Source organism: Bicyclus anynana, chromosome 11 (genome assembly GCF_947172395.1).
Source record: "Bicyclus anynana chromosome 11, ilBicAnyn1.1, whole genome shotgun sequence".
NCBI classification, from domain to species: domain Eukaryota; kingdom Metazoa; phylum Arthropoda; class Insecta; order Lepidoptera; family Nymphalidae; genus Bicyclus; species Bicyclus anynana.
The window spans coordinates 838,249-864,943 of NC_069093.1; the positions used below are offsets into that span (position 1 = coordinate 838,249).

The 26,695-nt window shown below is 37.9% G+C and overlaps 3 protein-coding genes across 4 annotated transcripts in view; 1 reads left to right on the forward strand and 2 right to left on the reverse strand.

Annotated features, from left to right (window-relative positions):
* LOC112046537 (forkhead box protein K1) overlaps positions 1–15,827 on the reverse strand; it is a 59,647-nt gene extending 43,820 nt beyond the window's left edge. Inside the window, exon 1 of one of the 2 annotated variants that reach the window (XM_024083206.2) lies at positions 15,016–15,827. In XM_024083206.2, the coding sequence (XP_023938974.1) occupies positions 15,016–15,383 (368 nt within the window). In that variant the 5' untranslated portion in view covers positions 15,384–15,827. The remainder of the gene's footprint in view (positions 1–15,015) is intronic. The other variant, XM_024083205.2, reaches the window with a different exon arrangement.
* A 252-nt stretch (positions 15,828–16,079) lies between these two features.
* LOC112046539 (GSK3-beta interaction protein) lies at positions 16,080–22,522 on the forward strand. The gene is made up of 2 exons (XM_024083208.2): positions 16,080–16,279; positions 21,119–22,522. The coding sequence occupies exons 1-2, from the start codon at positions 16,273–16,275 to the stop codon at positions 21,478–21,480; spliced, it is 369 nt and encodes a 122-aa protein (XP_023938976.1). The 5' UTR covers positions 16,080–16,272; the 3' UTR covers positions 21,481–22,522.
* LOC112046540 (dynein axonemal heavy chain 3) overlaps positions 17,663–26,695 on the reverse strand; it is a 44,863-nt gene continuing 35,830 nt past the window's right edge. The window contains 6 exon segments of the mRNA XM_052884388.1: positions 17,663–18,753; positions 20,430–20,640; positions 23,561–23,769; positions 25,049–25,240; positions 25,862–26,021; positions 26,358–26,515. Of these exon segments, the coding sequence (XP_052740348.1) occupies positions 18,457–18,753; positions 20,430–20,640; positions 23,561–23,769; positions 25,049–25,240; positions 25,862–26,021; positions 26,358–26,515 (1,227 nt within the window). The 3' untranslated portion in view covers positions 17,663–18,456.

The following is a 26,695-nucleotide window of genomic DNA, read 5'->3' on the forward strand; positions in this document are numbered from 1 at the left end:
AAACGCTATCAAGCGACGCGCCAAAATGTTTGTTTATCTGAAACGGCGTGTATTGTATCAGCGACGCTCCGTGTACTGATAACGCGACAATCACTGATTACAGAGTTACAGACGAATGACGAATGCATGAAATCAATCTGTTTGTTTTGGCTACTTATAAAATTGAAGAGTGAATTTTCTGCTTTTCTTTTTTTCAGCGAAAAGTCTGACGAAGCCAAGAGCTACCACTCAGAGTCAAGGAGAACCCTCTACAGAGCCTCTATAAACGTAGCGATCATAACTGGACGTCTAGGAGATGGCTTAAAAGGAAAACCATTACCTTGATTTGCTACATTTTTTTTTTATTCTCTACAAGTTAGCCCTTGACTACAATCTCAACAATCTCACCTGATGGTAAGTGATAATGCAATCTGAGATGGAAGCGGGCTAACTTGTTAGGAGTAACATAAAAATCACTAAATCGCTTGGCGGTACGGCTTTGTCGGTAGGGTAGAGTGGTAACTAGCCAGGGCCGAAGCCTTCCACCAGCCAGACGTGGACCAATTAAGATAACCTCAATCGGCCCAGCCGGAGATCGAACCCAGGACCTCCGTCTTGTAAATCCACCGCGCATACTACTGCGCCACGGAGGCCGTCAAACATTTTTGTCCGTCCTCCATGAAACTCACGTATGTAAGTTACAGCAGTACGGTCAATGATAAATATTTTGTAAGGGCTATTAGTACCAGGGTGGTAGGTACTAATATTATTATGTTTCAGTTTTGAAAACTATTGAAAAAAGATTCTTTTTAAAAAAAACCTCGTCTAACTGAAACAGAAAGTAGTCAAAGAGTCTCAGTACACATTTGCCAGTGTGGGGCGAATTTATAATTCCGTAGCTCGAAAAAGCGTATTCGCAAAAAGATAAATCCGACGGCACTTTCTTCTCTTTATATATACGAGTACAGAGAGCTATGGGGGCGGCATTCCTGGACTGCAAAGGCTGCTATTTGCAACTATATGTACGAATGATACGTCTATATGACTATTTGAAATGCCTCTGGACTCTAAGGTCGTTTTCGAACTGAGAGAAGAAAGTACACTATAATATAAAGGATTTCTGTACTTTTCGGAGGCGATAAGGTATCACCAACATACATTGGTGTTTAATAATAGCTGTCACTATCATCATAAACAAATAACTAATACACTTGCGTACTTTCTATTTGTAAACATAGCGTACGGAATGATTCAGTGGTGACCTGTCATGTCACATGAGCGCGGATCGGGTTGCTGACAAAATGGCGTCTTGGAGCGCAGCCCAAACGTATTGCACGCAGAATGTGTAGCCAACCGCGTCCGTACACAGAAATATCAGATGTGAGACATTAGATAAGGGGACGCCAGTTGAACGTTATCAGTAAAAAAATATTTGGCCGAGTTTGTTTGTTTCTTCTCAGACAGAGTTTGTCGTATACAGATTCTTTATGCATGTTGGAACTAAGTATTTCTTTTTTAATGATATTAAATAAGCTTGCGCATGACTGCAATCGCGCCTGATGATAAGCGATGATATGCAGTCTACAGTGGATGTCTAGAAGATGCCCACTCACTTGAGTTCAAGATAACCACATTGTAGTAGTGCAAAATGAAACTGGAAAGGCATTTAACATGCATGAAAAATGCAGCACAAAAAAAAGTTTGTACTTCGATAGTTAAAGAGTTAGTAAAGATTTGTTACCTTCTCCCTACTAATAAACCATCATGCCCCAAGCACTATAGTTGCCTGCCATATAGTTTGCAAGCCCATGTTTTTACCATTACTTAGTAATGGTAAAAACATGGGCTTGCAAACTTTTGGGTTTATTAAAATCCAGGTCTGGCGCTCAATCTCTTTTGAAAACCAATATAAAGATACACCGGCAAAATATACCCATCTAGTTCTATAAATGTGAATTATCGACCAACCTCATTGAGTACCGAAACCTGTCCTATAATAAATACTTAAGATGAGAAAATACAAGCTAAACGCAACCAAAACACGATCTCGTGAGGATCATTTTCCCTTGTCCCATACTGATAGAGTATGTAACACTAATTAACCTTCGCAAGACAATAAAATCGTATAGTTCTGCCGTCAAAACAAACGGTGTGCGCGTCAAAATACAGCAGATATTGATAGCTTATGGTGTGATGTTATGGACACTTTGATATCTACTTTAATAATTAATCCCTCAAAAACAATGATCGAAATTACTTATTTGAGCATATCATAACAGTATACAACTTGTAACTACTACTACTTGAAAATTCTAATACGATTTTCAAAAAAATTCACCGACCTAAAGCTCAATAAGTTTCAAAATCACAAGTAAAATCTATAGACAGAGAACAGAACTCGTAGACAGAATAATTGGTGCCAGATCTGGGATCGTGTGACTTGTCGTAGATGGTTATCGAATATCTCAATATGTGTACTAGCGATCAACTGGACAGTAGGTAGGTACTAGATAATGTGAGCAAAGGCGGAGAATCAAACGAAATTGTTTACACACATACGACGTTGCGTAACGCGCCGCTCGGTGGCATTGCACCGCGGAAACATACGGCGGCGCGTCGCTACTAAAACCGCGCATTTTAATTATACATATACAATGCAAGATATGAAAGTTTCCGTAGATTAAGTTAGCACTTTAATCCCTTGCGTAATGCACTTAGAATAGACAAAGAAAAAAATCATATTTAACAGAATATTTTATAAATGGTTCCCTAAATCAAAAAAATATTGGTAGATGACCCCTTATATTTTTTAAAGACCTATCAAACGATACCCCACACTACGAAGTAAACGAGTAAAAAAAAATCATCCCAACTTTACATGTAGGGGAGATAGAATACTTTCCAAAAACAAATCACAACTGTAGTCTTCTCTAGGTGGTCCGTGGGGTTATAGTCTAGGTACTACACCTTGTCCTCTACGCATTGCGTCAAGGTGTTGTATATAGATTATGGTACCACGACACTAAGACCGAGATGAACAGCGTCTACAACTTGTAGCGCATACGACCAGCGTCATGGTAAGGCCATCAGGTGGTACTGCTTGTGTACCTGCAGCAGCCAGAAGTGGCCAAGCGAGTAGGTACTCCTCGCCCGCGATTGCTTATCGCCGCGAGCTACGTGTATTTTATGCAGTCGGAGGGGTCTGTATCACTCTACACTGTACTTCTCCACAACCGTAACAACTCAAAATAAACATCTCCTGTACTAATGCGTAGTCCCCACTAGGTAGTCTGTGATATTAGTATGACAGACCAAGCGCGTTGCGTGTTTAACTGAATGTTCATTTCGTTAAAGAACGTTCCTTCAGTTTTACCCACCAACACACTGTCTGTCACGTGTCTACTGTCAAACGCTTGTCTGTACACCTTACTACATATATTCAAAACCATAAAGTAGACAAACTATGCCTGTATGAGACTTCACATGAACAAGAAACCGCAGCGTGACCGCACGCGTCGTTGGCGCGTATGTTACGCAGTGGTTGCGTAACTTGTACGCACAAACAAGAGATCCGTCACAGCCACGATGTAAACATGTGCCACCTTCCACTACAGCGTTGCCGTGCGTATAGGTGATAGCTACTCAGTGGCGCGCAGTGCGCACACCATAGAAACATAAAAGCACTGCTTACTGAGCTTAAAATAAATATATTAACATTCCCATATTTTTGTCGACTGACTATACACACAACACAATTGGGAATAAAAATGATGCTAGGTAAGAAGTGCTACTATACTACAGCCTTTCTTGATGAGTACTGTTCACCAACAAACACTCTACTAAAAATTTGTCTTATTTAATCGAGGAAGACTTTAGGCTATATATTATCCTCGTATTCATACGAGAACGGGAACCACGCGGTAAACTCGGGACACTGCTTACTTTATTATGTTTCTAGGGCTTGCCTGCTACAAAGTAGGTATTTTTATTAACTCACATGCATACCACGACAATCACAGGACAAGAAAAAGACGACTATCGACCAAAAGCGGCGTAATAGAAAATATTGCTCTCTCTTTCGAACCCATCGCAACAAAAAAGACATTTTTTTGCATCAGAATACAGAAAACTCCAGAAGGAGTGATCGCCCATAGGATAGAAGCCGTTGAAATTACTCCTTTTTGGTGTAATTTCACGAACAAGCGATTAGTCTCTCTGTATATTCCGTGTTGTGTGACGTGCTATATAGGTACAATTTTTGGACACAATGCGTGCTTTTTTATTTATAACGGCAGAACACTTTCTGGTGTTTTCGGTATTCTGAGGTTTTAGCTATAAACTATAAACACTTGCAACACCAAAGGTACTAACGCGTTGCCAGCTTTTGAGGGATTTGTTTCACCTTGTTTACATAAGAAATAGTAAGAAAAATTTTAATAAAAAAAATACAACCGACTTCAAAACCTAAAAACGTACCTACTAAACTAAAAAGCGAAAAATAACATCATAATATGTTCTACCTGCTGATCAGTATGAAGGCGGTGCTAAGCCGGTGATGTATTAATTCAAGCCATGTTATAGATTTAGATTTTGCAGACAGTGTTGTTTCATGTGGTCCTGTCAGAAATGGCTTAAATTAAGACAACACCGGCTAAGCACCGACTTCATACTGATCAGCAGGTAGAACATATTATGATGTTATTTTTCGCTTTTTAGTTTAGTAGGTACGTTTTTAGGTTTTGAAGTCGGTTGTATTTTTTTTATTAAAATTTTTATTATTTTTCCATTTTTAGTGTAAAATTTCATCTCAAACGAATGCATCAGACTCTTAATGACACTCACAACCCAGATTACCCAACCCCAGATTAACCCAAATTAATCAAGCCCAAGCACAAGGTAGCTACCGTAAACCGTTAAGTTCCCTTAATTGACCTTGGTCTTCATCATCAGACCCCTAATAACAGACACAACTCATCTAGGTAGAAAGTTCTCAGCCATACGAATTAATCAAGGCCAAACACAAGGAAGTTACTGTAAACTGTTAAGGAGTTCCCTTAATTGTCTTGGTCTTCATCACCAAACCCCTAAATGACAGTCACAACCTATCTATGTGGAAAGTTCTCATTAATACAATTTAATCAAGCCCAAACACAAGGTAACTGCTGTAAATCGCCGAGGAGTTCCCTCGGCTGTTTTATGGCTCCATCATCAGATCGACTTTAAATCTTCATGAAATTGTAGTGCTTAAAAGTACTAAATGGAAAAGTTTACGAACACACTAGACACCCATATAATTTTCGAAAGTTCCCCTCGATTTCTCCAGGATTCCATCATCAGATCTTGACATGATGGCAATGGGACCAAATGGGGACTATACCGTTTCAAACAAAAAAAGAATTTTTGAAATCGGTCCAGGCGTCTTTAAGTAATCGGTGTACATACATAAAAAAAAAAAAAAAAAAAAAAAAAAAATACCGACCGAATTGAGAACCTCCTCCTTTTTGAAGTCGGTTAAAAAAGCAGTTTCGAGGCAGCGCACAGAGACAGCATGTAACAGACATGTCCCATACATATAAATAACGACGTATGTGGTACAAGGCCGACGGAGCCGAGAGCGCTTCAAATCGCGTGTGACACAAATACTAGGCTAGATCTAGACAAAAAGACCTACCTAGATAAGGAGCCTACATAGGTATGACTAGAATTTTTAACTGTTCCAGTTAGCTACTTTGTAAAGATAATCTTATGTGATTGACGTAAACAGTTTTATGAAATTCTCAATAGTTATAGATACAATTGGGTAGTTCTAGTTACTAGTCGTTTTTTAATACTTGCAACGTTTTTTGTAGAGTTTTTGGTACCTGTGTAACTACTTTGCAAACATAGCAATTAAATTGTAATATAACTTATACGAAATATTTATTTTGTGTTAGATAAATGTTGCCTTTTTGTATAGTTCATAAACTCTTAGATCTATACATTGAGACACAGGTCATAATGCTTTATTTGGTTTGAGTCCTAGATCAAAGACAAAAGTCATAATCATCATCATTATCAACCCATATTCGGTTCACTGCTGAGCTTCGGTCTCCTCTCAGAATGACAAAGGTTAGGTCAATAGTCCACCACGCTGGCCCAATACGAATTGGCAGACTTGTATGACGAACAACGTTCTAAATCGCAAATCAATCTAGCCACAAACACAAAATATTCCAATGCGCAATACGTAGCTACATAATATGACTTGCTTTTTAATAGCACAAAATGCATTCACAATAGAGTATTGATCATTAATCTAGAGAATTGCCGTCCAAAGAATTTAAACCCTAACGCAGATGGACAAAGTACATTTTTGCGTGGCACACAGTTTTGCGCGTGCAACAAAACGCTCTAGTCTTGTAGACAAATAGTTGAATGACCCAGTATGATAACAGTATCAGATCGAATAGTAATTTATTGTTTTTAGTGCTCTTTATAATTGGCCACTTTATTGGTTGGCCTGTTGAGCTAGGAATCGACTATGATTACGCAAGATCTAAACTGTGTCAACATTAGACATATACTCCGCGCCACGAAACAAGTCCCGAAGATGCGGCGCTAATGTCTTAATTGCGCCTCTTGTCATTTGTGTAAGGCGCTGCCAATTTTAGTTCAAGTTTTAGCCGCGGGACTTGTTTCGTGGCGCGTAGTCTAATATATTTCTTCTTCTACTTTCATATTTTTATCTATACTAATATTATAAAGCTGAAGAGTTTGTTTGTTTGATTGAACGCGCTAATCTCAGGAACTACTGGTCCGATTTGAAAAATTCTTTCAGTGTTAGATAGCCCATTTATCGGGGAAGGCTATAGGCTATATATTATCCCCGTATTCCTATGGGAACGGGAACCACGCGGGGAAACCGCACGGCGTCAGCTAGTGTGTTATAAAGAGGAAAGATTTGTTTGTTTGCATTAAATAGGCTCTGACTCTGGACGGATTTGACAAATTCTTTTAACAATAGAAAGCTACATTATCAGGAACTAACCAAGCTATATTTTATCCCCGTCCTCCCACGGGAATAGGGACTACGCGGGTAAAACTGCATGGTTCTGCTAGATTTTTACATAATGTTTTAATAAATAGGTAGGTAGGTAGTAGGTATATGACATACGTTCGCGCTTGGCTCCTATTTCCCACTGGGCACACTAGATAAGTGTTCAGAAGACAGCCATTGGTCGGGCCCCCTATTTCCTGCCAGATATCTGACCGATAGTAATCAATATTGATCAATGGAAACAGTCCTCTGTTACCGTTATTTTAGGGCCTTATTCATATAGATAGTGATCTATATGTCTAGGGCTTTCAACAGCTTAGATACATTCCTGACTGATGGTACCTACAGATGTTGATATTGCCATGAGACATGCTTGATTAAACTCCTTACTCAATCTTGTTTTAACTGATACCAAAATTATAAGAATCGGGAAAAACAAATAGGGAAGGGCAATCCAGACTAAATTCAGAAAACTGACTGTAACAATATTAGGGATCTATAGTAATGCTATGACGAGATATAGTATATCTTTCGTCTACATAAAAAAAAAATATCAAGTAATATTCAAATAACTTGTAATAGCTTGGCAAGTTCGTTGATGACACTCCCATGATGTGCGGGCGACGGGGGGAAAGAATGCGCAGGTGTGAAATCGTGCGCGCGGGGAAGTGAGATGCATCGGTCATGGGTTTTTATTCATCACTACACGCCCCCCGGCCCGCGTGGGCCATCGCGAGAGTTACGATCAAACTTGCCAAACTATAAAATAATTGTGATCTATGACGCATCACGCGCGGTGGATTTCATGAGGCTAGTCTATCACTAATAAAGAATCTACCAAACCGATTAGGAGATTTTTTTACCACTAGAAAGCCACGTTGTCTGTGAGCGTCTTAGGCTATATTTTATATCCGTATTCTCAAAGAACGAGGCGAGTAATCTATATCAACAAACAAGCATTTAATTTCGACATAATATAATATTACTAACAAAGGTTAAAATTAAAAGAAAGTTTAATCAAACAAACATCCGTTTAACAAATTTTTTTTACGTCAATGCAATAGGATATAGTCTAGAATTTCCAAGAAGGTGCAATGGCGTAACGGACAATGCGTCATTGCCGTGACGTCACATGTTTACCTACACTACAATCACTGCAGCTACTAAATCCTACACATATACAGAAAGTAGGTTATGCTTTATGCAATACCTACATATATATAAAACATAGACTACATATTTATAAGTGCCTTGTTGATCTAGTTGTTTACTAAAGCCTTGTTATATTGGTTATTATAAGACAAAACCGGTAGTCAAATTTAAGTAAAAAGTATCAAGCGTTTTCTATAAAAAAAACATCAAATAATATAAAAATAGTTTTGAATATAGGTCAAATGTAGATCAATATGGGAATATAGGAATCCAATATTCCTCTTTTCCTACAGTGTAAATCACACTAATACAATAAATGCGAAACTTTGTGTGTATGTATGTTTGTTACTCTTTTGCGGAGCGGCTACTGAAGCGGTTTGGCTAAAATTTGGAATGGAATTAAATTTTACTTTGGATTAACTACTTTTCATACCGGAAAAAACTATGGTACCCGCGGGATTTGTGAAAAACTGAATTCCACGCGGACGAAGTCGCGGGCGTCCGCTAGTTATATATAAAAGCATAAAGTGAAATGTGACTCATTATGATATCCCAAAGACCGTTTGATGTAGGAAGATAAAATTCGGCAGGGAGGTAGTTTATACATAGTTGGTAGAAGTTCGCAGAGTCGCGGGCATCCGCTACCCATAAAGAATTTGTAAGAATAAGTATAACAATACTGCAAGGGACGTGGATTGGAGCCCATAACTGTGGAGCTATTCAGGCTTAATTTAAATGGGTTAAAATATGTCTAAGAAATAATGCTCGGAGACGGGAACAGGAACCACGCGGGTAAAACCACGCGGCGCCACCTAGTATATTATATGAACAACCCTTTCCCTTTCAACAATACACATACTTAGTTGTAAAATAAAAATCCAACAGAAGTGTAGCACCTGGTGCCTTAACTATATTGAAATAAATTAAGGCTTCAAATTGAGATAAATATCTTAGCATTGTCATGCCATTGCATGCCAGGTCCAGCAAGTGTCAGAGAGAAAATTCTCAACAGATCCCGGGTGATGTGACCAACAGGCGTAGGGAGCTCCTTGACCCTACACATTCAAGTTGAATGTTTAATATTAGTAATTAAAAGTAACCTGGCGGCTCAAGACTGTTGTGCTTGAAGGTCTATGCAACAGGCCTATGTCCAGCAGTGGACGTCTATTGGCTGATAAGTTAAGGTAAGGTAAGGTAAAGATAACTGTCTACGAGAATATGACGCTGGCAAGATAACCAGTGGATGTCAAGAATTGACTTTCATGAAATTATTTTATTTAATACTAGCGCACACCCTTGAACCTCTTTAATCTGGCCATGTCGCAAATTCCATTCATAGAGGTTGTCAACTATAATCTACCTCACTGTACAAAAATTTCAATTTTGTAAGTATGTCAAATTTCATTTTTGTAGGTATATCAATATTTCGTGATGAGTGGCTTTTATATATTTAGATTAACAGGAAAATATTAAAAAAAGAATTGCCCAACATAGTAACAGTAAAAGATTACTCATTAAGAAACTTGTCATCTAAAAACCCCACATGAGACATCACAAATACCACTCCCTAATTAATAATTAACTTGATGCATAATTGTAAACAACTTGAGACCATACAAATATAACTAAACATAATGTAGGCTCATTAGCAAGTCATTAATTCAAACATACACAGATAGAAGCATTGATAAGGGAGCACACCCATGTTGAAACCTCGATAATACTAGCACTACAATAACAGTGTTATAGTATTGCATCATCTTTTGTGATGCTATATTTTGGCAATATTTTATTAAAACTGAAGATTCTGCAGACAATTGATAAATTTCTTAATGATAAAGATACTTGGAGGCCATTGGATAAGCTCCCACCTTCACACATGATGTAAAAAAAAGAAATTCTAAAGATTTTAACAGCTATTGTAACTGTTAAGTTTGTTGTACACTCATACACATTACATACATTGTGTTTACTCTTCTCAGCAGAACCTGACTTCTGAGCTGGTGGTAGAGTTTTTACTAAGCTAGTATATCTCAGGCCTATTGATCTAAGTAAAAGCATTCAATTTTACTCAGTGTTTAAATTAAAAATAAACATTTTCATGGAGGTATTTTTTATCAGTCAATTTATGAATGAATGCAAAATTGTAAATTATGTAAGAAGGTATCCGCTTTATCATTCAATTTTATTTTATTAATGCATTGAATTTATGGTTGCAATTTTAATTAGGTATTTTTATCTCTAGATATTTTATTAAGTTGGACAGAATTCAACACAATCTCCAAAGAATTCCAGTCACTTCCACATAACAATCTCAGGTAGGGACCTCTAGATCACTCGCTCTGAAAATCTAGGTAGTGGGTGGCCTGTAGAGGCTCTGGTAGCTCATGTCCAGAGGTGTGCTCTTCATAGATGCAGAAATGCGCTGCCTACCCTGTATTTAATAAGAAATTTTCCATTTTGAACAATTTTGTATGTGCCTACCATAGCTGAAAACCTTGTGCAACTGATCATGTCACCATCCTATCTGCAAACCCAAGACAAACGCTACACATTCACAAATTAGGCTCTGTGAATGATTTCTTAGGCTATCAAAGCACAAACTGATGCATCTTTAGGAGACCCCAATCTCTTCTTCATGAAGTTGGGTATGTAGTAAAGTTTTTCCCCATCACAAAAAAGTATTGTTATCAACCCATATTTGGCTCACTGCTGAGCTTGAATCTCCTCTCAGAATGAGAGGGGTTAGGCCTTAGTCTACCACGCTGGCCCAATGCTGATTGCTAGACTTCCCATATACAGAGAATTAAGGAAATTCTCACGATTTTCCTTCACTGTTTGAGACACGTGATAATTAATTTCTTAAAATGTACACAACCGAAAAGCGGGAGGTGTATGCCCCAGGCTGGATTCAAACCCACACCCGGAATCTGAGGCAGAGGTCATATCCACTGTGCTATCACAGAAAAAAAAATACATTTTATTAAGTTTATCATTAACATCTGATAGTGAATGTTGAGTCAAGCATTGTTACCTACGCTAAGTTTGCCGAGCCTCATTGGATCAGCATGGTGGGTCTAAGTTCCATAACAACCTACCAGAGAGAGGCCTGTTCCAGTAGTGAGCCCATAAAATAGGCTATATAATAAGGTCATGTTTATTTTACTGATAGAGCAAAGCAAAGCTTTCTATGAATGTAGTTATCTGTATCTTTGCCTTTTAAACTGTTACAATGCGTATAAGAAAAATAGAAAAACGATGGACCAGAGCTATTTTACAATGTTGATCCTATAGGCGTCATAAAAATTGTTGTTAGAGATTGTGCCGTTGACTCTTTGAGTATGTCAATAATTTGCTTGCTTGTGTTACTTGCGAGAATGACGAGTGACGGGCATGTTATTGTTTCACATGCTGATAGTGCGTTTCTCGTTGACCCGTGTACTTTGCCTTTATGATTCTTGTTACCGTGTTGCGATAATTAAATGATTGCGTCATATCCTCCTCGCCACATGCTTGACGTCTGGGAAGCGTAGAGTTTGCCCGTAGGTAGGGTTGTATCATGTCCCAGTGAAGATGCTTGGCGTTGTACGGAGTATTTATCTGATCGACTCAATAATGATATCCTAGCCTTCTGCTCTGCTTTGATGCTGCGGTGCCCACGCTTTCAGTCTCGTGGCATAACCGAAATGTTCCCAATTGCGCTTGAGAAAAAAAAATCTGCCGTTAATCGCGTTACACAAACTGAGTGGTTTTGCAGTGCGTTGCTAACATCCACCGGTGTAACCTTATGATGCGGTCGCCTTAGTCGAGGAGCGTTTCCTTTTGTACTAAGTTTCGAGCGTTGATGAGCTATATTCACGACTGCGATGCGCCTGCGGACCCATGATGCAAGGCTAAATCACAGTGTCGTGTGCCTCATATTTGCTACGGCTAAGTTCGTCATCGTTGCAGTGAGCCTAGCTTTATTGGTACCTTGCGAGCTTCTGCGCTGCCATTTTTCGCTGGCGATAGCGGCTATAGTTGAGTGAAATGCTTGCTTGACGCGTTATCGTTGTTTACAAAATAATGTCGATTATTTACAGTTTACAAAAAAAATATCGGTTACTTACAGTGTATATAAAATGATTCGGCACAGCACTATATATATATAATCACTTAGAGTCTTTACGGAGGCAAAATGTGAAAAAAAATGTAACAGAAAAACTATGTTATGTAAAAGAAAGATAAACAAATTAAAACTAACTTAATGTAATCCGCGAGTCGTCCGTAACTGCTCCACACCAAGGAATTCGCTGCGTGTGCGTTTGTTGCCCTAGTTACCGCGAGTTCATCGACTTGATTTACGTGGTAAAATTCCATTACCAAATAGAGTTTTTTTTGGCAGAACGAGATCACCAATTTGTGGAATGACCTGTGTTCTGAATTCTTGACAGAGCGGGGTCACAAATATGTGGAATGATCCGTGCTCGGAATTCCTTGACAGAGCGGGGTCACCAATTTATAGGAGATGATTATGTGGGAATTTGATTTGATAGATGGGCTAAAGAAGGTTATTGCGTGCCTCTGTCAGGAATCCAAATAATAAATCAAGTAGACGAACTAATTAACGTTTATTGATACACACGAATAATATAAATTTAAAGTATATAAAATGTCTTACTTAAGCGGACTGGTTAATGAATACTAGAACACGAGCGTTGGTAGGGACGAGTTAGGAACGACTGCCTTAACTTCACATCGAAGCGAACGTTCTTACAGAAAATGTTTACGTAGCAGTTTGCCTGCTTAGGGTTCACTGCAAACGGTATTTGTGATTGAATATAAGGCACGCTACAAGGTATAGGAAATTTTAACCCAGTATAAATAAATAATTAATAAAAACTGGTTAATAAATTAGTAGGTATATATTATACACTTAAATAGATAAAGAAGCATATCTTAATATAGTCTTGAATTGATTATCATGTGAAACTATGTAAATGAACAATTTTCAAGTAATTTGTTGAAAAATAAGAAGTACACATTTAAATGATGAATTTATAAAATTCAAGTCTTTTTCTCTTCACAAGGTATTTCATGCTGAGCATCTCAGACCTACATAACACAAATTCATTAGCAGCAACTGCTAACCAAAACCAATCTCATAGTAGGAAGGATCCGCCACCCAGCATTCAATAAGTCTAAAATAATAGTTCCTGTATCAGAACAATATCAACCCACCCTCCTACACACTCCAAGGTTCCAACGTGGGTCATGGAAGCCACATGGTAGTTGCTGACCTCTCTGGTACAGTTGGTAAAGCTGTGATTTTTAAAAGAGAGGACCTTGTTTCCATTCCCTATGTAGGTCAGTTTGCAAGCTGATTTTTCTTTTATTCTATAATTCAGGTCAGGTCTGGTGGTAGGCTTTAGCCGTCGCTAGTTACCACCTTACCGGCAAAGACATATCACCAAATGATTTAGAGTTACGATATGAAACCTGACAGTATGATGGGTAGAGTGAACTTGTACCTACAACTTCCAAGTAAACCTGCTTCCATCTTTTTTTTCTATTATTTACCTTGACTACAATCTCACCTGATGGTAAGTGATGATGCAATATAAGATGGAAGCATGCTAACTTGTTAGGAGGAGGATGAAAATCCACACCCCTTTCGGTTTCTACACAACATTGTACCAGAATGCTAAGTCACTCAGCAATAAGTCTTTGTTGGTAGGGTGATAACTAGCCACGGCCCAAGCTCCTATGACCCAACCAATTAAGAAAACCTCAATTGGCCCAGCCCAGGTTCAAACCTGTCTTGTAAGTCTACCGCGCACAGCACTGCTCCATAGAGGCCATCAAAAACAGCATCATTACTTAACATCAGGTTACAATGGAGTATCAGGCCAACTTGTCATTTTTAAAAGAAAGCCATGAATGTAGTAAAAGTGCAGCATCTCAATAACTTAAAGGCAACTTTACACTTAATTAAACAATGTGTGGTGAAATTTGCTACTAAGTCAAATATCTGGCAGCATGCATGACATGATTTCTCTAAAAATTGATATTTGATTAGTTTATATGCAGCAGAGACATGAGTGAGGCAGTAACTGCCTCATTGGTTTTGATTTTGATTTTTTATCTCTGTCACACAATTGACTCAGCACCCACACAGTCTATGTAATGCTAAGATATTCATATCAATTAAATTATAAAGTTTGGTTTGACACACTGATCTCATGAAGGAACTGGTTCAAATTGAAGAATCCCGTCAGTGTTGCATGTCTCATTAACTGACAAAGACTTTGGCCTATATTACATGTTTTTATGTGCTTTATATTAAGTTTATGTAAGTGAAACCACAGGGCAATGCAAGTTCAGAAAAAAGGTGATTAACTCAAAACAAAATTGCATCATTTTGGTTATGTGGAGCTAAAATCAATATGCATACATTTTATAATTACCTACACATACTTAGTCATCGCTATAGCAACTACAGTAAAAACATTATTTTTAAAAAACGTGTCATTGTAATTAAATAATATTAATTACTCACTTGTTATGTATCACAATAAGAATTCCGATTTAAAATAATAAATAAAATATTTATTTATTATTTTTATTATTAATAGTAAAGTAGTGGTAATAATTAGACAAGAAATAATTATAATACTGAGTAGGCTAAAAATTCCCATAAAAACTTTCAACCTTCAAGTGCACAAATAGTTGAAATAAAAAAAAAACAATAACAACAGGTGGGTAGATATAAATAAACAAATAGTTTGTTTACAAACAAAAACCAATCAGCAATAAATAGGCAAAGATGACCTCTACAGTGTACATTATCTATGGTAAAGTGTACTGACCTTTTGGGCAACTGCATCGCGGCCGCTCCCTTCCGCTGGAACACCCCGTCCACGAGGACGCCGTTCTTGCTGTTGCACGTCAGGTAGAACTCCGGGTGGTCGTAGAACAGGTCGAGGTGCCGGCGAGATATGAAACTCGAGTGTCCCATGTTCACATCCACTTGTCCGCGGCTGGAGTTACGTCCGATCACCACTCTCTTTTGCCGAATCAAATACTCGAAGTCGCGGCCGTCGAGCCGCGCGATCGCGACCGCGGCCGGCTCCTGCGCCCACTGCACCTTGGAGGGCGACGGCGGCGCCGACTTGAGCGAGAGCAGCGCCCGCCAGGCGTCGCTCTCCGAGCTCTGCGATATCTGAGTCTGAGCCATGGCGCGGGCCGTATCAGCAGAGTCCACACGCGGGGCGCGCTGCCTCGCCGCGATAGCACATCACAGACCCGACACCGCCGTACCGCGACCCGGATTTCCGGAACCTGCCGAATCCGTGTCCCTTCTACTATTATTTGAGGTTACTGACGGGACGCACATGCGCAAAGTTTCTACTTGTACGGTAAACAAGAATTATATAAATCACACCACCACGTGATAAAACTGTATACAATACATATACCTACTCAGGAAGCGCGGATCGATACTGTACCGAGTGTATGATAGCGTAAATCAATCCCTGGACGGATTTTGAAAGTTTTTTGTTATTGCACTGTGAAATTTTCGCAATTGGACCGAAATTAGACACTAAAGTAAACACGAGGCGAGAACAAAAATAACCAAAAACGTCAGTTCGCCATACGCAGTTTACAAATTCGAAGCGCCATCTATACAACCCAACAAAGAAGCAAAAATAATACGTTCCATTCTACACAGCTTTCAATTAGATAATCAATATCATTTAATGATGATGATGATGAAATTATAAGCTCTTGGTTTTTATTAATAACTTTAACTAAAAAATATTTGATAATTATCATTATTGTTGTGCTCATACCTCCTAAATGAAAGTTGTGCTGCGGTTTCTTCATATTTTTTTTTCTTTCATCTCAATAGCTTTCAATAGGCTAGTGTCCAGAGCTGTTATTAAAAAAATATTTCGTTTGTCAATAAATGAAAATTGGAACTTGGAAGTGGAAAATATTATTTTCTAGTTCATACAATTTATTAGCAATTTAGATTATATTAGAATTAAAAGAATAGATTAAAATATTGACCAATATTTTCGATACCTAATAAAATATTTCACCTCTTTCATTGCGAGCTTAATATGTCGGGTAAGTAAAAAAAATAGCGCCACATTTAAATATTTTTTTTACATAATTATTTGTTTTTTACATATTGATTTTATGTCCGTGTATATTTTAATGAATAGGTTAAATATTTTATATACATAGGGAAACCGGTGGCTGGTTTATTTGTGTGTAAATAGTAAACCAACACAAACACTAGGGTCTATTTTTAGATCTTATACAATTAATCCAAAATACAATTAATCCAGAGTAAAATCTATTTCCATTCCAATTTTCAGCCAAATCGCTTCATTAGTCGCAGCGTTAAGACGGAACAAATATACACACGAACTTTCGCATTTATTATTATTATTATATATAATATTATAAGTATTAGTGTGATTAGTGTGATACACCACAATTTACAATTAAACAATCTATACAATCTATCTATATATAAAATGAAAACAATGATAGGCTAGTCCATTTTTCAGCTCAAATACACTAGCCTATCATTATTTTTATACAAATTGCATTCTTACATTTTCTTATTACTCAAAAGGTCATCAATATTAACTTAATGAGCATGCTAGTGAGAGCAAAGTGGCTTGAACGGAAGCACTGAGTACGCTTATTCCATTGTTAATAATAATAAGTCATTTGGTAACAGATAACGGAACGGAGCATGACCAAACAAATACTTGTGTCTTGAATCTCATGGCTTAGCGCTCAGGAACTGTTTGATCTGCTGCAACCTCTGATATACTACCACAGGAACGCTAGGCATAGTTGAGATCTGCTCTGTGATGTTGTCAATATTCTTTGGACGTGTACTAAGCAGTTCCTTTTTCCTTTTACACACTGCAAAGATGTGGAATGCTCTTCCAGCTTCAGTTTTCCCCTTACCTATCGAGTATATTCAAGTTAAGAGTGAATAGACATCATGGAAAACACATTCCACCATAGGCTGGAGTAGGATTTTGAATCATCACTTACCTTCAGATGTGATTGCAATTAAGCCATTGCTTACACATAATAAAAAATCAGGCCCCATGAAATACCTGTTAACAACACCTTGGCCAGCTAAATTTGATTTAAACCTGGTAGAGCAGCTTTTAATACCTGTTATAATACAAACTTACTTCAGTTCTAATCTGGGAAAGGTTTTTAACTGACTTCCAAAAAGGAGGAGGTTCTATGTTCGGCTGTATGTATGTTTTTTTTTAAACAAGTTATTGAGATTTTCCTGGTATGCACCTGTGCGCTTCTACCATATCCACATACATATTTTTATTATGTTTATTTGATAGATCATAATTATCTTTATTTAGATATCTTTGTTTAAAAAAAAAAGGAATAAATATAAAACAAGCAATATGGTCCATCTGACCATAGTAGAGAATTAAAAAATAAAATTAAACCATGTAATCCAAGAATAATTTATTTATTAAATATTGACTAGAAATAGATCACAGAGAATAATAACTAATGATAATAATGTTATTACATGTAATAGTTTTAAGTAATACAATAAAAATAGTGGAAAAATGTTTTCATAGTTCATCCTGCTACTATTCACTAAAATCTGATGGTTTAACTTATGTGGCACATCATTCAGTTTGTAAAAAAGCTACGTAGACACATAAAAAGTAGGACCAACATTCATAAGATCAAAGTGATCCACATAATTATAGCTTGGCAAGTTCGTTGACGACACTCCCATGATATGCGGGCGACGGGGGAGGCGGGTTGTGAAATCGTGCCCGCGGGGCATTGCTTATATATTGCATATAACGTGTGAAGTGTTTTTTACATAATTTGATACATAGTACGAGATCCGGCATCCGGAATATATGTATACACTCATCTGTTATTTAATTTGGATAAGAAATAAATAATAATATCCACATTGACACATTGCAAATAGGTTGCCTAGTGAAATTGCGCCCAGTGAGTATTAAATGATTAATTTGTTTTTTTAATTTATTTAATTCACTTTTTTCACTTTTTTTTAACATTAGTTAAAAGAATATACCCAACAGAATTGAAAACGTAAATGTTGCCTGCTTTCACACTGTAACTTTGAGGTTGCCAGATATAAACACTTTTCATTTCACATTTCACAATATTCATGTAATACAAATACCTTCAGTTCATCATCAGTTATATTCCTTATGTTGGATCTTAGACTAACATAAGTGTACAATGCATTTGATCTAGATTTAGTCATCTAATTGAGTCAAACTAGCGACTCCTCTGTTGATCCAATGTTTCTGTGGTATATCAGATCTCAAAGTTATATACATGACAAAGTTACTGGAATGTCCTGTGGTGGCTAGCACGCCCTTTCTCTCACTAGTCTTGTATATAGGGCAGAAGTAGCTCGGCGGTGGGTTGAAGTCAGCTATCAGTGCCGGTTGGAACCATATGATCGGTATAGTGTCGAAAAGTATTTTTGGGTAGGATTCATCCAGTTGCATTATTTCACGGTTCCATCTTGCACCTTCCAAGAATAATCCCTGTTTGAAAAAAAAATATTATTAATAAACCATTTTTATTTCATATAGGTACACTTTTATATTGTTCTTGTGCGATAAATCAACAGCCTTAGGAGCAAAGGTGTAGAATTTCGAGTTTTATAGAAAGTTAAATTTCGAAATATCACAATTCACAGTGTATTAGATAGTTTGCAAAGGAATGAATAAAGTAAAATACATGAATTAGTTAATTACTAGCGGACGCCCGCGACGTTGTCCGCGTGATAGTCGATGTTAATTTTCAACTACCCCTAACTTAGCCCTACCCTACCCTACCCCTACCCATTAAGGCTTACAGGCGCACACGCGACGGAAGCTTAAAAAATGGAGTAACTTCTCTCGTTTTCCCAACATTTCCCTTCACTACTCTCGTCCTATTATTGATCGTAGCGTGATGAAAAGTATACTATTACCTGCTCAGGAGCATGAAGAAGAATTGTACCAAGTTTCGTTAAAATCAGTTGATTATTTTTTGTTTTTATAACAATTTTACTGATTGCATTTTTGGCATCAGTATCGATCACTAATCACCCCCTGATAGTTATTTTGGGAATATATTTCATGTACAGAATTCACCTCTACAGATTTATTTTAAGTACCTATAGATTATTATCAGCAAAGCTGTAAAATTGTAGATCATAGGATTTTGTATTTCAACTGCTGAATTTCCAAGTAAATGAGGAGGTATATACAATACATTGAGCCATGATAGCCCAGTGGATTTCCGGAGGGCGTGGTTTCGAATCCGCTCCAGGGCTTGCACTTCCAACTTTTCAGTTGTGTGTATTTTAACTTATTAAATGATTCATTCTGAGAGGACACTCGAGCTCAGCAGTGAGCCGAATACGGATTATAATGATGATGATATATTTGTTTGTTTAATTTTATTTGTGTAAAGAAAAATCCGTCTCTATTTACTTGTATATCCCAAAACTTATTTGATACTATGGAATGTTTTAATTGGTTTTTTTTTTGCAAGTACATATATACATACATATGTACAAGTACACATACTTACCCAAACAAATACACTGTGTTCCTGACCTTGGTTGTCCATTTTTTGTGTTTGCTGCTTGTAAAGTTAGTATAAAGAGTTAAACTTACTTAAAGATAATATAGTTTTAAGTTTATAACCACAACTAGTTAATGCTTACGTGAAATTTGTTATTTTTTTTTCACAAATACCGCGGGAACAATTTTCCCGGGATGATGTAGTAATGTTCTGCTCCAATGTCTTATTCTATACAAATCTTCACCTAAATTGGTTCACAGGTTTAGCCATCACAGACAGACAGATACGTCTCTTCAGATTTCTTTTTAACCGACTTCTTAATTGTGTTATATATTCCTAAGCATTCTTACTAAATTCTGGTTCTTAAATTAACTCGGGTAATTAGAACAACATATAGACTACTTGTGATAATTTTCTAAGTGGTCGGTCTCTGGAGCCCAAATTAGGTTTCCCTGAACTATATATAGGGAACAGCGGCCTTTCATCCAGAATAATATTATTTGTAGATATAATTAAACTATGAAATAAAAAATAAAATGAGAAAAAACATTGTCTTGTGGGTTGTGTGTGAGTGAGTGTGTTTGTGTGCGTGCGTGTGTAGATGTGTGTGTGCGGAAACACTACCTAAGATCATATTATATCTCACCTTACAATAAACCCCAAACTCTGGTTCCACCTCACATTCTGCTTCCATGCTGGTGATGGTGAACTCGAAGTGAACCTGATCTATGGGTATTCGGTTGTGTCGGGAGTAGTTCTGCAGGACGCCCGTGAGAAACGACTGGGTGAAGTAGAAGCCCGATATCCAGAACACGATGGGCGGGCCCTCCTCTATCCAGTCTTGGAGGAATTTCAATCTGTCCATAGGATGATTAAAGTTATTGATAATGTTAATACGATATTACTAATAGTCGAATTGGAATAGTGCAGTTTTTTTTAAACAACTTTTATTCGAATGGGAAAAGATCTTTAACTAACTGATTCTCTGATATCGTTGAATTTGGGTCTTGGCAGTGGGAAGCCTTAAGAGGTGAATTTTAGAAAACACTTAAAAGTATATATATGAGATGATCTCTGTCTGCGTTCCATTGACCACTGAACTGAACGGTATCCTTACACTGAATTTCCATTCAATAGTTTGAGCTGTGAGTTAAAAGATTGGTAACGGTTAACGGTTGCGTGGATGATGTACAGACTTCTAGAGCCTGATTGTTAATTTTACTTTTATTACACTTGAAACTACATGCATACCGTGTGTTGGCGTTGTAAATTATTGTTATCCAATGTGACCAATAACAAATTCAATATATTCAGACATTATTCTTATTTTTCCAGATAAAATGCCCGAACAGGTGTTAGACGGAGACACGTGGCCGCAAGAGGCCGAAGCGGTCATCAACGACATAAAGAAGCACGTCATCTCCGCAGAAATCTCACCAAAGCTACGAAACACGAACCAAGGTGTTTACATCAACCTCACAACCTTGGAAGACTCCGAATACTGCATAGAGATGTCGCCCTCAGGGTTCAGAGTCGTGGGCAGGAAACACAATGACAAGAGTCTCTCCACCATCGAGAATATGAACTACGAAACGCCGTACGCCTTACTCAACAGCATAAGTCAGAAATACAGGGAATCTTTTGGCGGTGAACTGATGAACAAACTATTAGATCTGGCGAAGAATTCCAAAGGCTAACTGGGTTCATTCAATCGTTAATTTGGATCTGTAGATGATATAAATGTACTAAATAGAAAATAGGTATATCTATCTATGTACTTTATATTTATATATACTGTACAGTTCTACCACTTTTATAAGTCGCATTGGCTAAATTGCATAACCATAAAATCAAAAGAACAGCAATGAAATACCAACTATATATTATTTATGTTATTGTAGAGGGTAGGTATCAGTGTTGGTATGAATATGAGGGTATTTACTGATTTGAGCTCAGTTGTTTGTGAGACAGCGTAGACAACATGACGCGAAGATAACCAATAGCGGACGGACGCGCACTATTTGGCTGATTGGCTTATATATTTTTTTACGGCATTGAAACTTGTAAAAGTGATAGTACTGTAGGTACTTTTTATAGGTATGTCTGTTATTGACTAACAGAGTTAATTGTTTGGCACTTTGTCACTTTAGAAACTAAATTAAAATTAATTTCCAAAATCCAAATTGCATCAAAATGGAAACTTTTTCATGTTAGTACAAAATGGCCTCATTGAGAACTATTTCTTATTTATAAGTCTTGATCAAAATCATAATATATATGTAATTTTTATGTTTGTCTCTATGTTATAGATATATTATGCCCTACAATCACAAAACTCGTAGGTGCATACATCCCAATAAAATCCAAAATCCATTTTTGGAAGTTAGATTGATTGATAGGTATTTTAGCGTCATAGAGGGTAAAGTTCCTTGTTTGGATATGTTTTTCCTGCACATTTAACTACAGGCCCATGAGGTCATCTACGCCTCATGTCGTGAGGCGCAAGGCATCACATTGTTGGGCGTATTCCTGGCAAGTTTGTCTGTGAGGCGTTGCTCTGTTATAAGTTAGTTGTAAGAAGTTTCTATAGAAATATAATTTATTTGTGTAAAACAATATGGAGCTTAAAAGAGCATATAAATGGCACAGACTGAGTACAAACGTATATGTAAACTTTAGACAAATATACAATCATTGTGTAGCAACATTGCGATATAATAAACTATTATTTATCTCGTATACACTTTACTTTTATTTACCGCCTACATAATAAAGTCTTACAAGTCAAATAGCATTTTTACCTAACCTAGATAGTAAGTCATTATTCAAGGTAATACATGAGTTTCCCAAGCAGTAGCAGTGTTGCAGCAGTATATCAAATGCCTTCCACATGATGATGATTGGTATTCACAAAGACCTGTATGGTAATTATGACACCTTAGACCATGACAAGAGAAGATCTCACTGTGCATTTCGCGCAAACGTTCTGTATAAATACGAGTAGAAGCGTACCAACTTGTGAGCAATTTGGGACCGATTTAGTAGTAGTATACCGCATTCGTCGTGAACTCCACCCAACTAGGAGTCTCTAGTGATCAGGCGCCTCACGGAGCGCCCGAGTGCAACAATCACCCTAGCGCCCTCTATCTTAGTATATAAATGCGAAAGGTTCATTCATCACGAAATCTTGAAAACCGTTTGAAGTACAAAGCTGAAATTTCGCAGGGAGGTAATTTATAGTTTGTAGGTATCCACTAAGAACGGATTTTGCGATTAACATGATTAAAGGGGTTTAAGGGTGGACGATGTCGCGGGCGTCCGCTAGTTACTTACATAATCCGCGCGGAGATTGACGCTCGGGCGCCTCTTAGATTGTGGCATCCGGGTGCAAAGCACACCCGTAAAGACGCCTCTGCTAAACTGCTAGTAATAACTATAACTCATGCAAGCAAAGCGCGAATTGAGATACATATAATTTACGTTCTTGGTTTTTGTCGATTACGGCAATCCAGCGGTTAGGGGTCGATTTGTTTTCAATACTCTATTGACAACAACGTCTAAATAATAGAATTTATAGAAGATAATGCACCTAAAAATTCAAGAAATTAAAGAATGCTTTGCAAACGGTAATTTTGATTGATGAATTGAACACATTGGTACCTCGCTCCTAGCGGATTTTTAAAACCTTTAATAGGAAAATGTTCATTTAAAAGTTTCGTAGCGATTTCGCTCGTTCTTGGCAATCTCTTACTGTAAAAATTTAAATAGGTTGCAAACCTCGCTAAAAGGTCAGCCACATACGATCCCAAAGGCTTCATGGATGGGTAAGACTTGGACATCCAGGCGCCAGGCACGATGCCCTTGACGAAGGCGTTGTTGCAGCCCTCCAGCTCCGAGCTCATGATGGCCAGCCCCTGCGCCGCCAAGTGTACTCCGCGTAGGGTGCGCGCCACCACGCTCACTAGTCGGTTGTATCTGATCAGCTCCTATAGCACGTTTCATCAGTATACACTCAAGTTTGAGTCGAAGCTCGTACTTGTCGACGCCGCATTGTTAGGAAACTCAATCGTAGTCCTATGTTGTATCATGTCATAACGTCAGCGGAACGTCTACTGCAGGCTCAAACCAATTATAGAAGGACCAGTATCGTACCCAAAGTCACGAAGAAAATTGTCTGCCATTTTCTGAGGAAAACGATCTTACATACGATACGATGGTACATATCATAAACTAAACTAGAAGTTTTTGCCGGTTTTTAACACCATCCTACTACAAAAAAAGGTACTTTTACGAAGCTCTTTAACCGACGAACACGATAACAACTATGAAACATCGATACCATAGAGACAGTCTTTATAATTGCATTAGATCATTGATCATATACTTTGACAGAAAAGTAATGTCTAGCGCGGCAGGTCCTGTAGAATAATTGGTCTGAGACTGCAGGACATAGGTAGGTACAACGGTCATGAGCTGCTGTCATCCTGCGTCTCCATCCGACACGCTTGTTATCTTTAGCCCACCCATTGAGGGGTCCACCAATACTGTCATACTTGGTCGGCAAACACCATGGGACCCAGTCTAGCTTCGCTTTGCAAGTTATGGAAGCACCCAATCAATCTGTTTGATTAGGGTACGTACACCGTAAAATTTGAAAATACCGTTAGATTATAATCTATCTCGCGAGATTGTGAAACGCAACATACTCCAAAAGAACCGTTTTAGCTTAGGTTTTTATTATTCATTTATACGTATTTGTACGTTCTTACAATCTAGCAAATACCCACGTTAAACTGTAAGCAGTATACCTACTGCTTGCTGGCGGTTCTCAATCTTACGACAGTTCACAATCTCGCGAGATAGAATATAATCTAACGGTATATTTCGCGGTGACATACCTATATAAGAGATTAATTTAATTACCTAATTAAAAATGAAATACTCAACTGCGTAATGTTATAGGTGTACCCATTTTTTTACATGGGGAAATCCTCATGGATACCTTCCCGCCATAGGGAGGCAAGAAGGTTATATCAGACTTAAACCTACTATAACCCCACGGTGTACCGACTCGTCGTCTGATAACCGGGATACGGGAATGAACTAGATATTAACACTAAATCATCCTACAACTAAAACAAAATCCTTCAAACATTTCAAATAATTATTAGATCTTTTGCTCAGTGGCAGTTGCTTGTTTTCTAGCCTTTCCTAAAAAAAAAAATATAGACAAAAAAATGTCTGGCAGGAGAAAACCTCGTTCACCTGTTTGAGCACAGTGTTCATGCTGTTATAGTACTGCACGGGGTACTTCTGGGACACCGCCGCCACGTCGTAGGGCTTCGGCAGGCGCGCCATCATGTCGCGCGTCAGCTCCACCACGCCGCCGCCCTCGGCGCCTTCGCCCCCGCCGCCCGCCACGATGCTCGTCTGCGTCAGCAGGCAGCCGAACAAAAGCTGTTCAATTCAAAAACAAAAATATTAAAAAAAATGTTGTATTGGCAAATAGGGAAAAAAAATAAAGAAAATTAAATTCACGCTATTTCTAAAATTAAAACGTATCACTCTCCCTTTTTAGCTCCAGATTATTATTTTGATGACAGAACGTTTTCGACAAAAAAAAAACCAAGGTTTTAATTTCCTTTGAAGAAAGAGAAGGGTCGTCCCTAGACCCTAATCGAAAAAACTTTATTTTTAACTTTTTAGTAACATCTATGTATAGATCGACGAAGATAAATCATGTACAGTTTCACTATATACTACCCACAAATCAGCATCAGTTCACGGTATAGATATAGTTTTGATTCTAGTGTTATAAATATATAAAGTTTGATTTCCATAGTATAAACTGTTGAAGAGCCGCAGCGTGAGGAGGAAATCCTGGCTGCAGCATCAGTTTAAGTAAGAATTTTAACTGAAGCATACACAATATGTTAAAAAAATCCCTCAACGCAGCGTGACGAAGAATACACGACACGACAGCTTCTAGGACGACATATTTAGGTAGGTACAAACCGAGTACTATTTCCAAAAAAATAATTCGTCTTTGGCAATCGCTTAAAATAGACATTCACTAACCGCAGCAGTCTCCTTATTGTCCTTGGTAATATCTGCATTATCGTGCAACCCGAACACCTCGGGCTTGGCGGTCATGGGCAGGGCTTTGATATGTTCCAGTACAGAGTTGTAGTCCATGGAGGGAGGGATCCGGTAGTCACCGCTCGGTGAGAAGGAGTAACTGGCCAGAAAACGAGAACAGATTACAAAAATGTTTACCAAAGACCCTAAACACTTTTGAGACCCTTTAACAAACTGCAATCCGATCGTAAAAGGTGTTTCAATTATATGTTGAAAAAAAAGGGAATTGTTTTCTTCCATTAGCATGGTAAGCACAGATGGCTAAAATTACTTGTGGCGCTCCCAATCCAGGTTTTACTATTCTGGTCAAGCTATTCTTTGATTTTTTCACCTCCGATAGTTTTCCCTTTGAAAGGGTATTTTAACTTTAAGTCAGTGAGGTATCGAATGTCAATGCAGATCATTAATTTTCAATGTGAAAACGGTAAATTCTTACTTAGGATCTGAAGTAACTTCGTCGTTATAGAAAATGGACAGCAGGGACAGTATGAGCCTCCGGTCTTTGTCGTCCGTCACTCGACCTCCGTAGTTGCATTCACCCGCTAAATAGTTGAGAGCGTCGAAAGGTGTCTCCGAATATTCAGTCAGGAACATCTGTAAGCAATTGCTCCTATCACACAGTTCTTGCCAAGTCCTTCAACTATCCATCTATGAATTGAATTCATACTCCATCATTCAAAAATGGCTAAGGTTATGTTTCAAGGCTGTGAAAAACATGACACAGTGGTTTCCGTTGCCTAAACTACATTTGGTTTTTGACTTGCCTAGTGTTAA